Source organism: Heterocephalus glaber, unplaced genomic scaffold, assembly GCF_053883595.1.
Source record: "Heterocephalus glaber isolate CG9 unplaced genomic scaffold, H.glaber_assembly_v1.0 deba00001498, whole genome shotgun sequence".
Classification (NCBI taxonomy): Eukaryota; Metazoa; Chordata; class Mammalia; order Rodentia; family Bathyergidae; genus Heterocephalus; species Heterocephalus glaber.
Window position 1 is genome coordinate 4,500,036 of NW_028258321.1, and position 14,881 is coordinate 4,514,916.

Below are 14,881 nucleotides of genomic sequence, written 5' to 3' on the forward strand. Positions count from 1 at the left end.
CAGATTCCTGTACACATTTAACTTTGAGAAGTGTGGGGCAAGGCTGGAAGACTGAGCTTTTTCAGAACAATATTTTCTTTCCTAATGATTTCTTGAAAATCCAGGTGAATTGATGTTTGTATAACTTATAAAGACAAGTCCCTGAGGCTCACTTTCTCGCCTACTGCATGGGGATAAAGGTAGTATCCAGTATCAGGCTGGTGCACACATGCCAAGCGCTCAGGGCCACCCTCTGAGTTAGGGTGGCTGAGTTCATGGTGTAACAGATAGCAGATGGACTACCATGTGTCCTCCAGGGCCTCTGTCTAGCACACGAGTGATGGAAAGCTCATGCTGGAGGCTGGTCTTAGTTCTGCAGCCTTGTGGATTAAGGGAAATGTATGGGTGAAGTCTGAGAATACTGGGAATTTGTAGCATTTTATTTGTGGGGAAATGTGTCTTTCTTCTCAGCAGATTAAGATGATTTGTAAAGCATAACCCATTTGTATGCTGGGAACTGTGTGGACTATAACTATCCTTCACAGTTAAAGATTCCCAGACTTAGTTATTTGGCTGTTGTGCTGTGCAGATTAATTCAAATCAGCAGCCAACATCCACAATGAATATTGAAACCCTAAAAAGAATTTACAGTCAAATTAAGAATAAACTGTCAACCATGCCTGTTTTTACCACAGTTATTTAATACCAACCTGGAAGTTCTAGCCAATGCAACAAAATTGAAAATTAAAAAAATAATTATAGCAATGGGAAAGAAGACTATGGGTAATGCATAATGTACTAGGACTGACAAGAATGCTCAGTAAGATGCTAGTTTCAAAATAAATACCCATGCAAGTAGAAAATTTAAATACTTAGAAATAATCCAAGACAAAAAAGTGATCTGGATGAGGAAAATAACAAAATCACTGATTTTATTCCTGGATGGAAAGCCTGATTATTATAAATAATAATATTCTTTCTAACATTTCTACCTTTTGTCATAGGTTTATCATGTTTTAAAGAGCAAGGAGTACTTAAATGATTATGAAGGTCATCTGGGAAAGAAGAAAGTAGAGTGTAATTTAAAAGAGAAGGTGGCAAGCCAGAGGCTGTTTAGAGTGTCATGGTGCCATAGTAATGAAGCATGTGGTGTTGATGCATTGCTGGTGATTTCCAGATCAGTGGCAGGGACAGGATCTGGAAAAGCCAAGTCTGTCATGAAAGAAATCCTCTCCCACAAAGGGTGTGGATTATTCAGCAATAATGTTAAGAGAACCAAATATCTGAACAAAAGATGTATCAAGTTAGAAACTCATGTTACAATGCACATCAAAACATATACCACACGAAAATAAGCATTCAGTATAAACAAGCACATTGGAAAAGCTGAGGAAAATAGGATAGAATATTGAAATGATTTCAGGATAGGGAAAAACATTCTACACACAAAAATTAAAAATTAAAGGACTGACATATTTAATTACATACACATTTAAAACTTAGGAACCTAAAAAACCATGAAAAGTTAAAAGGCAAATATCAAACAGGGAAATCTTTGGAACAAATATAATCAAATATTTTCAGAGCATTTATGAAACAAAGACAAACGTCTTGTGAGAACAGTGGAAAAAGAACTTGCTCAGACAAATCACAAAATTATTAATGACCAAAAACATCAAAAGAAGTCCCATCTCAATTGGGTATGGTGGCACATGCCTGCAATCCCAGCCCTCAAGGAGGCTGAGGCAGGAGGATCACTCTGAGTTCCAGGCCAGCCTGGTCTACATAGTAAGACCCTTTCTCAAAAAAACCAAGCCAATCAAAATCAAACAAAATTTTAAAAAAAAGAGGTTCCATCTCAGTATTCATTATAAATTGTGTGGCTTACTGTTTTTTTCTGCTTATCAAGGTCACAGTTTTTAATGATGATTTCTCAATTTCCAGTAAAGGGAAATTGGTAGCATTCATGTTTGCCAAAAGTAGGGGTCTAAATTGAGTCAGTCTCTCTGGGAAGTTTGTATTTATATCTGCTGTCAGAAGTAGAATTCAATTTTGACATAGTAACCAGGAATCTGGTAAAAGACTTGTGCGCAAAGAAGTTAAAAGCACTGTCATAATAACAAAAGATTGAAAGCAGCCTGTATCCCCAGTATTGTGGTTCTGGTTACATAAGTTCAAATACCCCATGAAGGGTTATTATTGCAAACATAAAAATCACTTTCCTTATTTATTTACTTATTTGTTTGAGACAAGGTTTTCCTATGTAGCCCAGGCTGGTCTTGAACTCACCAATCCTCCTGCCTCAGCCTCCTCAGTACTGGGATTACAGGTGTGTGACATCATGAAAAATCAATTTTAAAAGACATATTTAAAAAATGACAAAATGCTTACTATAATGTGAACAAAAACTCAACAGGATGCAACACTATGTATGATTGAAGTTCCAGTTTTAAAATGGAGTTATGTGTAATATTTAGTGTACAGTGATTGTAGCTATAAAAAAGCAAGACTACTTTTAAAGAAAATGTATTTGTATGCGCTTTTTTTTTTTTACAAATAAACACACAGAAGAAAATGCTACCCGGTCATGGTGGCACAGGCCTGTAATCCTAGCCCTCTGAAGGCTGAGGCAGGAGAATTGGTGAGTTCGAGGACAGCCTGGGCTACATAGTGAGACCCTGCCTCAAAAAAAAAAAAAAAAAAGAAGAAAATGCCAGGAAGAAATTTACCAAATTTGGTAGTAGATCACAAAGGCTATATTTCTTACACTTTTAAAATATTTTCTTCCAAAAACATTTTTAATTTTAAAATACATAAAATTAATAATATCCAAATATGGGGGAAATAGCTGGTTAATAAGGATAGAAAATCATTATATTAAGGCCTCATCCCGCAGAAAAATTCATTGTATTTTAAATGCATGTTGTCTTATTGATTAGACTATGCTAAACAAATGAGAAAATCAAGATTATATTAAGCTTATATTTAAGGTTATATTATTGTCAGGTAAAGCAGGAAAGAACCATTAAAAGTGACAAACAAGCCATAAAAACATGAATAGAAAGGCAGACCTGGGTGAAGGCTAGCACACAGCTGTGGGAGAACTGATAAAGGGAAGGGAAACCAGACCCAAACCCTGGGCAGCAGGGCAGACACTACCCTGTTTCAGAATCCCCAGGATGCTTGCTTTCTTTCTTTTTCTTTTTCCCTCTTTCCTTTCTTTCTTTGCTAGAAATCAAACCCAGGACCACAGGCAGACTAGGCAAGCACTTTACCACAGAGCTACATCCCAGCACCATGGCTACACATTTTAAAGATGTTGCTAGGCTTGCTTTTAAAATCAAGTTGCATTTCTTCAGCCCAGGGTACAAAAACCAATATAACTTTTTATAGTTGTTCTAAGAGTTGGAAACTATTAAACTGAAGGCCAAAAGTGGCTTAAGAATAGAGTAAGGAAGTACTAGAATAATTGCAGTTCCCCAGGTAAAGTTTGAATAAGTGTTCTATTTATACTTACTCATATATTGATGAGATATGAGATACTTTGTGGTTTTAGGGTCATTTCACACCACGTTGAGACATTTACAGTACAGTATGCTCAGTTCCACACTGACGTCTGGAGACAGTGACCTAGTGGTATTAACTCCCTCCAATGTGTTTTAAAGTGGATCCTGGCTTTGCTCTTAATGCAGTTTTCTGTTCATTGTCTTAGATCTTTTACTTTAATAGATAAATACTTCAGAATTATGTGACAATCACTCCGAAAGGGAAATAAACTGTAGAGTATAATTAACCAGAACATGGTAATCAAGTCCTTGTAATGGGTTTTATATTTTAGGCAATGTTCTCCTGGACTACACTCTACTTTCGTTCAGTTACTGTGGCACCTACCTGGCTAGTTACTCCTCTCTCCCAGAATTTGAATTGGCCCTCTGGTAAGTTTCAGCATCCTGCAGAATTCCTCTCACTGTCTTACATTTGATTCTTGTCCTTCTGAATTCCATAAAAGGAAATATGTATGAAAATCTGTAACAGGAAAACTGGTAAGCACATAAATCCTAACCATAAGGTTTACTATAGTTGTTATGTTCAGGCACAAGACTTGGCAGTGCAAAACTATATGAGACTTAAACTATTGTCTTTCTATGTTTATTAATATTTCCTTTGTCAAGTGAATACAAAAAGGTCCATCTTTTCTTAAGATAAATGATACTTTTGAGTTGTTGGCAGGTTTTCTACTAAGGTTGAAATTAAAATGGTCTCTATGTTAGAGCTCAGTTTGAAGTCAGTGTTTTTGGAGATGTTAGAACAACTCTGTTCAGAGAGTGGAACATTGTACCACATTTGCCAGCTTTGTAGGAAATACCTGTGGATTAGACACACTCTCGGTCTGACCTGGGTCATTTCATGTGGGCAACTTCATGGCTGCATCCACTCTTCAATCTTTGATAGGAACTCTTTGGAGGAAAATCAGTTTATTAAGGGAAAGTATAAATTTTGGGGGGACACATTCACAACACAGCTGTACCTGAGTGCTTAGAGAATCCCCCCACACACATACACACATGGAGTTAGAAAAAAGAATGCCTAAATAGAATTTCTAGGTTGGATATAAGAATGGTTAAATTTCCAGAAGTCTCTATGACCATGGGACCTTACCTCAAGCCATTGTACCAGCCAGTACCATCATAGCCTCATATCTACTCCAGTTAAACTCTAACCTACAAAGTCTTGCTTGCCTGCAGTTGTTAATCAGTACACTGCGATAACAAAATCACACTCCCCAGGAGTGTCAGAGGTCAAAATAAGGTACAAAGGTTGTGAACACTTATTGAAAAATGCTGTCTCATTGTGACACAAGTTTTCTGTTTGGATTTTGTTCTTGTTCTTAGGAGCTCTTTGCCTAAAATTACATAGCTGGTAAATTGCTGAGTAGGACTTAGCCCGAGGAATCTGGGCTGTTTCCTCATTTCCAGTGACCTGTGGTACAAAGGAGCCATATGTTAGTTGAGCACCTCACCTACTGAGAGTGGAGAGGAGCCGTAGGGGACTTCCCCAGGAGGGGCATAATGCCTAAGTCGCTACCTGTCTTAGTTTGCAAGGCCTACTTGATGGTTAATCTTGACTCTGAAGTTAATTAGCTTGAGAGATGTCTGTGATGGTCTAAGCACACTCTGGGTGTATCTGAGTGGGTCAAGGGAGTGTGACCTTGGGACCATATCTGCTTCAGACACCTTCCTCTCTGTCTCTTCTTCTGCTTCCTCGTTGCCACAGGTCAGCAGCTCTTGTCCCCATGCACTTCTGCCATGGTGTTTCTGCCTTAGAGCCAGCAGACCACTGACTGAAATCTCTGAAACTGTGAGCCAAATGAACCCTTTGTCCTTTAAATTGTGTATGTCAAGTATTGTCCCCACAACGAAAAGTTGACCATTACAACCTCTTATGACAAAATACCACAAAGGAGGTGACTTCAACAACAGAAATCTCTCCTCTTGAGATCCGGAGACTAGAATTCCCAAATCAAAACATTGGCAGTGTGGTTCCTCTTGAGAGCTGAGACAATCTGTCCCATGCCTGTAATAAGCTTCTCCTGTGGTTTGGGGCAATCTCTGATGTTCCTTGGGCTACAGAAGTATCATCCAAGTCTCCAGGTTTATCTTCACATGGCCGTCTCCCTGTTTCTAGCTCCTAATGTCCCCTTCTTATAAAGTCAGGGTCATATTGGATTAGGGTCCATCCTAATGACCTCATTTTAACTCATTTACCTCTGTGAAGACCTTATTTCCAAATAAGGTCACATTTTGAGGTAGTAGAGATTAGGAGTTCAACATATGAGTGTGGGGGACAATTGAATCCATAGCAATACCTAAAGGATGAGTAGGAACTAACCTTTGAGGAGAAGAAACAAGGGGATTATAAGCACAGGTGTGGCATTTGCAAGGCTACGAGGCCAGAGGACGCATGGCAGGTTGTAACTAAGATCTTATAATAAGGAGAACAAGAGATTAGCCATGACTGAAGCAAGTTTGAAGGGATAATCTGGTACCAGTTCATGAGCAGCCTTAAAAACGTGTAGTTGATCATCCAAATCATGATACTTTTGAGAGTGAAGGGGATTGCTGTTAATATTTAATGCAGAGCGAGAAACCTAAACTGGTTTCTCATGAGCATGTAAGAAAGGGGACTCACTCTACATATAAGCCATGCCAATGAACACATCTTTTATCCTAAAAGCAAGTGAAGTTGCCATTCTCTTGATACAGTCCTGTCACAACTCCACAGGTATGTACTTTCATCCCAAATCCAACAGCACATCTGTGTCTTTGTCCTATTGGCTTCTGCAGAACCTGGCTCTGCTCACCACAGCGACCTTCTGGGGTGGCTCTTGGACTCGCTTGTCACACATTACATCAGAAACACAGAGGGCCAAAATAAATCCCTTTACTCCTTACCTCAAGGCTCTAGGAAACCCAAAACAATCCAAATGCAAAGCTAGTAAAAGGGCATTAGAAAGCTCAGAGCAGAAATTAATGAAACCCAGACTGAAAAATACCAAGAATCAGTGAAATGAAAACCTGGTTCTTCAAAAGAATAAACCAAATAGACAAACCCTTAGCAAATCTTACCAACAAAAGGAAAGAAAAGACCCAAATCAGTGCAATTAAAAATGAAAGAGGCAGGCCGGGGATTTAGCTCAGTGGTTTCGCCGCTTGCTGCACAAGCACAAGGACCCGAGTTCAATCCCCGGTACAAAAAAAAAAAAAAAAAATTTAAAAATGAAAGAGGCAAAATCACAATGGACACCACTGAAATCCAAAATATCATTAGTAATTACTCTGAAGCCCTATACTCTAATAAATTGGAGAATCCAGCAGAAATAGATATATTCCTAAATACAAATGAATTGCTAAAACTGCACCAAGAAGATATAAAGCCCTGAATAATCCTATAACAGGTGTGAAATTGAAGCAGTAATAAAAAGCCTACCAACTAAGAAAAGCCCAGACCCCAGGGATTCACCACTGAATTCTGCAAGAACGTCAGAGAAAATCTAACCCAATACTCCTCTAGCTCTTTAATGAAATCAAAAAGGAAGGAATGCTCCAAGAATGCTCTCGGGAACTATCATTACCCTGATTCCAAAGCCAAATGAGGACTCAACCAAAAAATGAAAACTAGAATCCCACCTGTTCAATGAACATAGATGCAAAAATCCTCAACAAGATACTGATAAACAGAATGCAACAAATCACACAAAAAAATCATACATTATGACCAAGTAGCCTTTATCCAGAAATGAAAGAATAGTTCAACATATGTAAATAAATAAATATAATACATCACATAAGGAAGGACAAAAATTGTATGCTCATCTCAATACATGCACAAAAAACCTTTGATAAAATCCAATATCCATTCAAAATAAAAAATCCTTGAAGAAAATAGGTATAGAAGGACCTTATCTCAATCTGATAAGAGCCATTCATGACAAACCTACTGCCAGCATCATATTAACTGAGGGAAAGCTGAGAGGTTTTCCCCCTAAAATCAGGAACAAGACAAAAATGTTCACCATCACCACTCCTGTTCAATATAGTACTTGAAATATGAGCCAGGGTAGTCAGCTAAGAGAAAGGGACATCTATAAGAAAGGAAAAAGTCAAATTATTGTTATTTGCAGCTGAACTGATCTGTTATGTATAAGACCCCCAAAAATTCCACTAACAGACTCCTAGAATAACCAAATTCAGTAGTGTGGCAGGCTACAAAATTAACAAACATTAATAATGTTCCTGTACACCAATAATGAACTCACCAAGAAAGACATCAGGAATATAATGCCATTCACAACTGCATCAAGAAAAAGACTTAGAAATTAACCTAACCAAGGAAGTGATAGACATTTACAGTGAAAACTACAGTACTGTGGGAAAGATCAAAGAGGTCATCAGAAGATGGAAAGGTAGCCCTTGTTCCTGGACAGGCAGAACCAATAGTGGCCATACTGCCAGATGCCTTACCCACCATCATGGGATTCCACACCGCATTGTCTCTAACCAAGGAACACATTTTATGGTCAAAGAAGTGAGGAAATGGGCTCATGCCCACGAAATTCACTGGTCTTACCACGTGCCTCTGCCTCACCATCTAGAAGCAGCTGGTTGACAGAAACGTAGAGTGGCCTTTTGAAGATATAGTTACAGCACCAGCTAGGTGGCAATAGCTAGCAGGGCTGAGGCAAGATTCTTCAAAAGGCTGTGTATGCTTTGAATCAGCATCTACTATAGGGTACCATGTCTCCCATAGGCAAGATTCACGGATCCAGGAATCAAGGGGTGGAAGTCAGAATGGTACCACTCACCATTACTGTTAGTGATCCACTAGCAAAATGTTTGCTTTATGTTCCTTCCGCTTTATGCCCTGCTGGCCGAGAAGGCTTAGTTCCAGAGCAAGGAAGGCTTGTACCAGGAAGGACAACAATGGTTCCATTGAACTGAAATCTAAGCCTTCCCCCTGGTCATTTGGGCCCCTCGTGGCTCTGAGCAAACAAACTAAAAAGGGAGAGACACTGTTGGCAGGGATGACAGACCCAGACTATCAAGGGGGACTTGGACTGTTATTCCACAATGGAAGAAAAGAATAATTCACTTGGAGTGTAGGAGATACTTTAGTGTTCCTTCTAGAATTACCATGCCCTCTATTAAGGTCATTAGGAAACTACAACAACCAATCCAAGCAGGATGAGAAATAGCCAAGAAACTTCAGGAATAAAGGTATGGGTCCCTCCACCAGCAGAAGAACCATGAGTTGCTGAGGTGCTTGCAAGGGAATACAGAATGAGTAGTACAAGAAGGTAGTTATAAATACCAGCTATGACCCTGTGACTAGCTACAGAAATAAGGATTATAATTCCAATTGTTCTTTTCTATTCTGTAATATCTTTCTTTGTAACATAATGTTGATAGACTTAATATTGGTTCTTAAGCATTGTTAAACCTGTGTTATAATGTTTAAGATAGGAAATGTTAGGAGGAAGCATCACCCAAAGAAAAACTTGCCTTCTATTCTGGGGAGGGACTTGATGCATTTCTGTTTGTATGCAGGATAGTTGTATCTTGTTAGGCATAAGTATGAACTTGTCTTTGTATCTGGAGACTAAGTGTGGTTTAAGGAAATGTGTCTGGTTGTCAAGTTAGCCGGGAGTGGATTGTAATAGTTAAGTGTTGGGTCAACTTGAGTAAGAAACCACCTGACTGATTAGCCTAGCACAGTTCTGCGTGTGACTGAATGAGTTTATCGAAGCTAGAAGACCCACCCTGGGTGTGAGTGGCACCAAAGAGTGGCCATGTACCTTAAATGGAACACAGGGGAAACAAGGAGGAAGACTCGCCTCTGTTTCTTTGGGGGAGCTCTGGTCTTCACTTTTTGTCCATCTCCTGGCTTCCAGCACAGGCCCTTCAGCTTCCGATACAGATGCACACAGGGCTCTACAGCAAGCTCCAGGCCTTCAGCTTTTGATGGATCCTTTGGGAGTACAGATTTAATGTAATCTCAATCAAAATACTAAAAGTGTTCCTCACAGAACTAGAGAGGACAATACTGAAATGCATAGGGAACCAGAAGAGACCCAGAAGAGCAAAAGCAATCCTAGGCAACAAGAGCAAAGCGGGAATGATCACAATCCTGGACTTGAAGTTATATTACAAAGCTATGGTGGTTAAAACAGAATGGTATTAGCATTAAAAGAGACATGTGGATTAGAGCAGCAGAACAGAAGATGCAGAAACTGTCCCAGGCACATTCAACTATTTGATCTTTGACAAAGGGGCCAAGAACACACAATGGAGGAAAGACAGCCTCTTTAACAAATGGTGGTGGGAAAACTGGATGTCCACATGTGGAAGAGTGTAGTCCAATGTATCTCACCATGCTCTGAAGTAAAATACAAGTAGATCAAAGATCTAAATGTTAAAACAGAAACACTCCATCTGCTGGAAGATAAAATAGGTAAAACACTTGAAGACATAGACATAGGTAAGAACTTTCTGAACAGAACCCCAGTTGCACAAGAAATAACATCAAGAATCAACAAACAGGATCATAGCAAATTAAAAAGCTTCTGCACAGCAAAGGAAACAACCAACACAGTGAAGAGATGACCTGCAGAATGGGACAAAAATTTTGCCAGCTATTCCTTAGACAGAAGAGTAATATCTAGAACATAAAAAAGAACTAAAAAAATTAGAGCCCCCCCCCAATAAAAGACCCAGTCAAACAATGAGCAACAGAATATCATTGACATTTCTCAGAAGAAGCAGTACAAATGGCTGATAAATACAGTACATGAAAAAATGTTCAATATTGCTATCCATTCGAGAAATGCAAATTAAAACAGTGAGATTCCACTTTACTCCAGGAAGAATAGCCATCATCAAGAAATCAAATAATAAATGCTGGTCAGGGTGTGGGGATAAAGGAATCCTGCATTGTTGGGGGGAGTGTAAACTAGTACAACGATTTGGAAATCAGTAGGGAGACACCTCCAAAAGCTGAAAATAGAAATTCCATTTGAGCCAGCTGTTCCCCTTGTAGGTATCTTCCAAAGGAGTTAAAGACATCGTATTGCAGTGATAGATTCATGCTCATGTTTATAACAGCACAATTCATAACAGCTAAGTCTTGGAAGCAGCCAATATGTCCATCAACAGATGAATAGGTAAGGAAAATGGTGTTTACACTCAATGGAGTACTACTCTGCCATAAGGGAGGGTAAATGAGTCATTTGTAGGAAAATGGATGCACCTAGAGACCATAATGTTAAATGAAATAAATGAGACACACTAGCGTATATATTGCTTGGTTCATCTTATGTGAGAAACCCAAAATCTAAATAAAGAGCAAAATAAATGATAGATAATAGGAAATAGGGAGGTAGATCTTTTGCAAAAGGGAAGGAGACCAAGAGAGAGAAGGGAAAGGAGACAGGAAGGGATAGGAATGAAAGAAGACTTGAGATGTGTCAGGTGCAGGCATCAACTCTCCATGATGAATGTAATCAGTATGTACTGCAAACATGGACTAACAGGAATTAAAAATTTAAAAAAATAGATGGTATAGCTGATCACCCAAGTATTGATAGGAAAGAGTCAAGAGAGAGGAAGAGTCTAGAGATGCAGAAGAAAAGGGGTCATGGATAAGCTCATGTCAAAACCTGTAGGTCCAGTGCACAGGTTGTGAAATTGGCCTTCATGGTAACAAAAGAGGAGGGGAGGGCTTTCAGACTCTTAATGGGTGGTTAAACTTGATCGAAGGAGTTGGAGAGAGTTCTCATCAGGTGACCTGTAGTTCATTTGTGGGAATCAAGACCATTTACTGAGATGCAGAAGGAGGTGGGAGGTTTGGGGGACGCAGGAGTGTGGAGAATATTAAAAATGGGTGCCGTAGAGCATGAGAAAAAGAGAGGGCAGGAGCGGAGAGGGAGAGAGAAGGAGGGAGGGAGAGAGAGACAGAGAGAGAGAGAGGGAAGAAAGAAGAGAAACAGCAAGATTAGAGGTTATACTGAGGATCCACCCGGGTGGGTGGGACCCATGAATCTATAGTATCATTGGCATGCACTACCCTGGGATCCTTGTTCTTGTTCCCCAGCAGCCCTTCAGTTTTATCCATCCAGGTAGACAGGTTTGGCCAGGTATCTGAAGCAGAAAGTCAAAAGATCAAGGAAATCAGAGAGACTAGCAAAAGAATGGCAAATGGGATGGACAGAACATTTGTGATGGGGATAGAAGGCAGGGAGAGCAGAAGGGAGCTGAAAGACAAGTTCAGTCAGGGCTGGGAATATAGCTCAGCGGTGCCATACCTGGCTGGCAAGTACAAGGCCCTGAGTTCAATTCCCAATACCCCAAAAAAAGAAAAAAAAAAAAGCAAGACAAGTTCAGTCAATATCAGCTCCTGTTTGCCAGACACATATCTGCAGGCACCTTATATGAGGGCAAAGTTCACATTAATTGTTTTCCTTTCTATTCATCTAGCAAAGGACTTTGTTTGTGGTACAGGTGGAGTATATTGTTTCAATGGGTAAATGAATGAGTCAATTTAAAAATGCTAACATTTTGATTTTAAAAACAAAATGATCAATTATTATTGATGAGTACAGTATACCCAGATGCATATGGAGTGCGTAGAGACTTAGATATTATACTTGTTTTTCAGCAAATGTTCTATTTTCTAGGTTTGGATGAATTATATTCAATACAATACCTTTGATGTACGATATGACAGTATATATGTGTGTGTGTGTGTGTGTGTATATATATATATATATATATATTTTTTTTTTTTTTTTTTTTTTTTTTTTTTTCCCCTTGAGACAGAGTCTCTCTTTGTGGTTCAGGCTGGCCTTGAACTCACTCTGTAGCCCAGACTGGCCTTGAACTCACAGTGGTCCTCCTGCTTCAGTCTCCCGAGTGTTTGGATTACAGGCATGCACCACCACACCCAGCGACATATTTAAAAAATATTGGGCTGGGAATGTAGCTCAGTGGCGCCATGCCTGCCTGGCAAGTGCAAGGTCCTGAGTTCAATTCCTGGTACTGAAAAAATATGTACATATATAGTATTTTGTCTCTTAGAGGGATTTGGTTAAGCATAATTATTTATAATTTTGATATTACTATCATTGGTTATAAAATTATATCAGAAATTATGTCCCAGTTTACATAAATTGTCATAAAACAATTAGATAAATGTTCTCAAGACATGAAATTTAAGTTAATCAATCTTTCTTCCAATGCTGTTTTCTTATAAGGAACTGGGAATCGAATGTCATCTTGTGCAAGCAATCCCAGCCAGGAGTGGATGTGAGCCAGATGTCTTTCAATCCCATGAACTGGCACCAGCTGTGCTTGTCAAGCCCAAGCACAGTGACAGTGTGGACCATTGAAAGAAGTGACCAGGAGCATTGTTTCAAAGCAAAGTAGGAGGCTTTATTTCTGCCCAGCAGCCAAGCGGTGATCTTTGTTCCCGTTTATGTGATGTGACTAGGCCAAGTGGACAAATGAAGTGTCTTTATAAACACACGCATGCGCACACGTACACATGCTCTTATAAGTTGTAATATCTTTCTACACGTATCATTGCTTTGGAATGGTTGTGTGCATTTCACAAAGATTCTTTTTCCACTCGATCTTCCAATCAGTTTAAGAATCAAGTGTTCTAAGAGCTTCTTCCAACATGACTTTTGTAAACTTTGATTTGTCCTTACTATTTCAAAGCATGGCTATTGTATAAAAAGGACATTTATGGCTTTTTGATCCTATAACTTTGATTCCCTACTAAAATCCCCAAAATAAGAAGCTGTTGGATACGAGAAGTGTTCAGATACAGATTACGGTATACACTCGACCACATTGTCCACAAACAATGATAGTTGCATAGGGTGGAGGCATGGAGGTTACCTGTTTAAAATGAAATGAGTTGGGGCCAGGGACTTGGCTCAGTGGTTTCGTCGCCTGCTGCTCAAGCGCAAGGTCCCAAGTTCGATCTCCGGTACCAAAAAAAAATAAAATAAAATAAAAGGAAACGAGTCAAAGACACATTCTGGAACACATTGGTGATAATGACAGTAGTCGATGATAGTGAGTCCTGTATTGACAATGGATTCAAAGACTCCAGGTGCCAGGGGCTGACACTGACAGCCTACTCCATGTAGTCAAGAGCAAGTGATGTTGGGTAGGCCTACCCTTGAAATTGCAAGTTTTGAAAAATTGCCTCAAGTGAAATGCAAATCCACTAAAGCAAAGTTTTCAAGCTGGAGAACTCTAAAAAAGGTACTTCTTTCAGCTTAGTACTCTGGAGGTTTATTTTTACAAGAATCCAGTTGAGTAGCCAAATGTCTCACTAGTGGGAGTTCACAACATTGTATCTTTCAACAAAGTGGTGGTGTCTCTATCAGATCCTTACCAGGGTCAGCAGTTGATTTATCACACCCTTCTTCCTTTGCTCCCCTAGGTTATGTGTTAGTCTAGTTCTGAATGTTGATTTATATGATTTTCCCATAACCCAGTAAAGTAGGAGATGCAGTGAGTGGATTGTTGTTCCAATTCATGAGAGAAGCAGGATTTGAAAACACTTAAACTTTATGTTTAAGTAGTAGGCACACCGTTTAGGTAATCATTTTTCAGAATTATTTACCATTCATAGAACATAACCAAGAAAGTTTTGAATTTTGTGCATGAAGCCATGAATTCTCCAAATTTACCTTTTTAAAAAATTCTTTTATTGGTACATTTTAGGTATACAATACATTTACATTTATCATTGGGTGCTTGTACCTGTACATGATGTATCTTAGTTCTTATTTTTTTCCCCACTACCTGTGCGCCCTTCACCCCCTCCATCCAAATTTACCCTTACAAATTTACCCTTACATACCCTGTTGTATGGTTAAAGTGAATTGGAAAATGAATTCTTGATGTTGGAAGTTTTAAACGTAGCTGAATACAACCTGTATGTTTCTTTTAACCATAGTGCTTTTTATTTGAATTAGTTGCTGGTATTTAAAATTTGAGATATTTCTCATAAATATCCAGCTCATGGCATTCTCTTAAGATTTTGGAACAAAAATGGTCACATGTCAACAACACTTTTGGCTAGAACTGAGGGACAAACGCTTTCCTGCTGGTTACAGGTTCCCTGCCTGACCCCCACCGGTATTTATAATTTCTGCTTTAGATATTAATTTTGGAACATTTGGTAGGCAGCCCTTGTGTGCTTAAGTTATAACTGCGTAACTTGTCCTTTCGTAGCATGCCGTATCACGTGTTGTAAAATGCACTGTTTGTCTCTTCTGTGTTTTTGGATCATAACCCCCCCACCTCACTTGGCACTGACATACATCAAGTGC

The 14,881-nt window shown here is 39.2% G+C and overlaps 1 protein-coding gene across 5 annotated transcripts in view; it reads left to right on the forward strand.

Moving 5' to 3' along the window:
- Cfap43 (cilia and flagella associated protein 43) overlaps window positions 1-14,881 on the forward strand; it is a 97,324-nt gene that overhangs the window by 1,805 nt on the left and 80,638 nt on the right. For 3 of the 5 annotated variants that reach the window (XM_021245546.2, XM_087185726.1, XM_021245545.2), the window contains exons 1-2: window positions 3,896-3,914; window positions 12,785-13,805. Coding sequence is in view for 2 of the 5 variants with exons in the window: in XM_004866501.4 (XP_004866558.2) it covers window positions 3,818-3,914; window positions 12,785-12,952 (265 nt within the window). In the remaining 3 variants the exon portion in view is untranslated. Of the gene's footprint in view, window positions 1-3,817; window positions 3,915-12,784; window positions 13,806-14,881 lie in introns of those variants that run through there. The other 2 variants (XM_004866501.4, XM_004866502.4) reach the window with 1 other exon arrangement.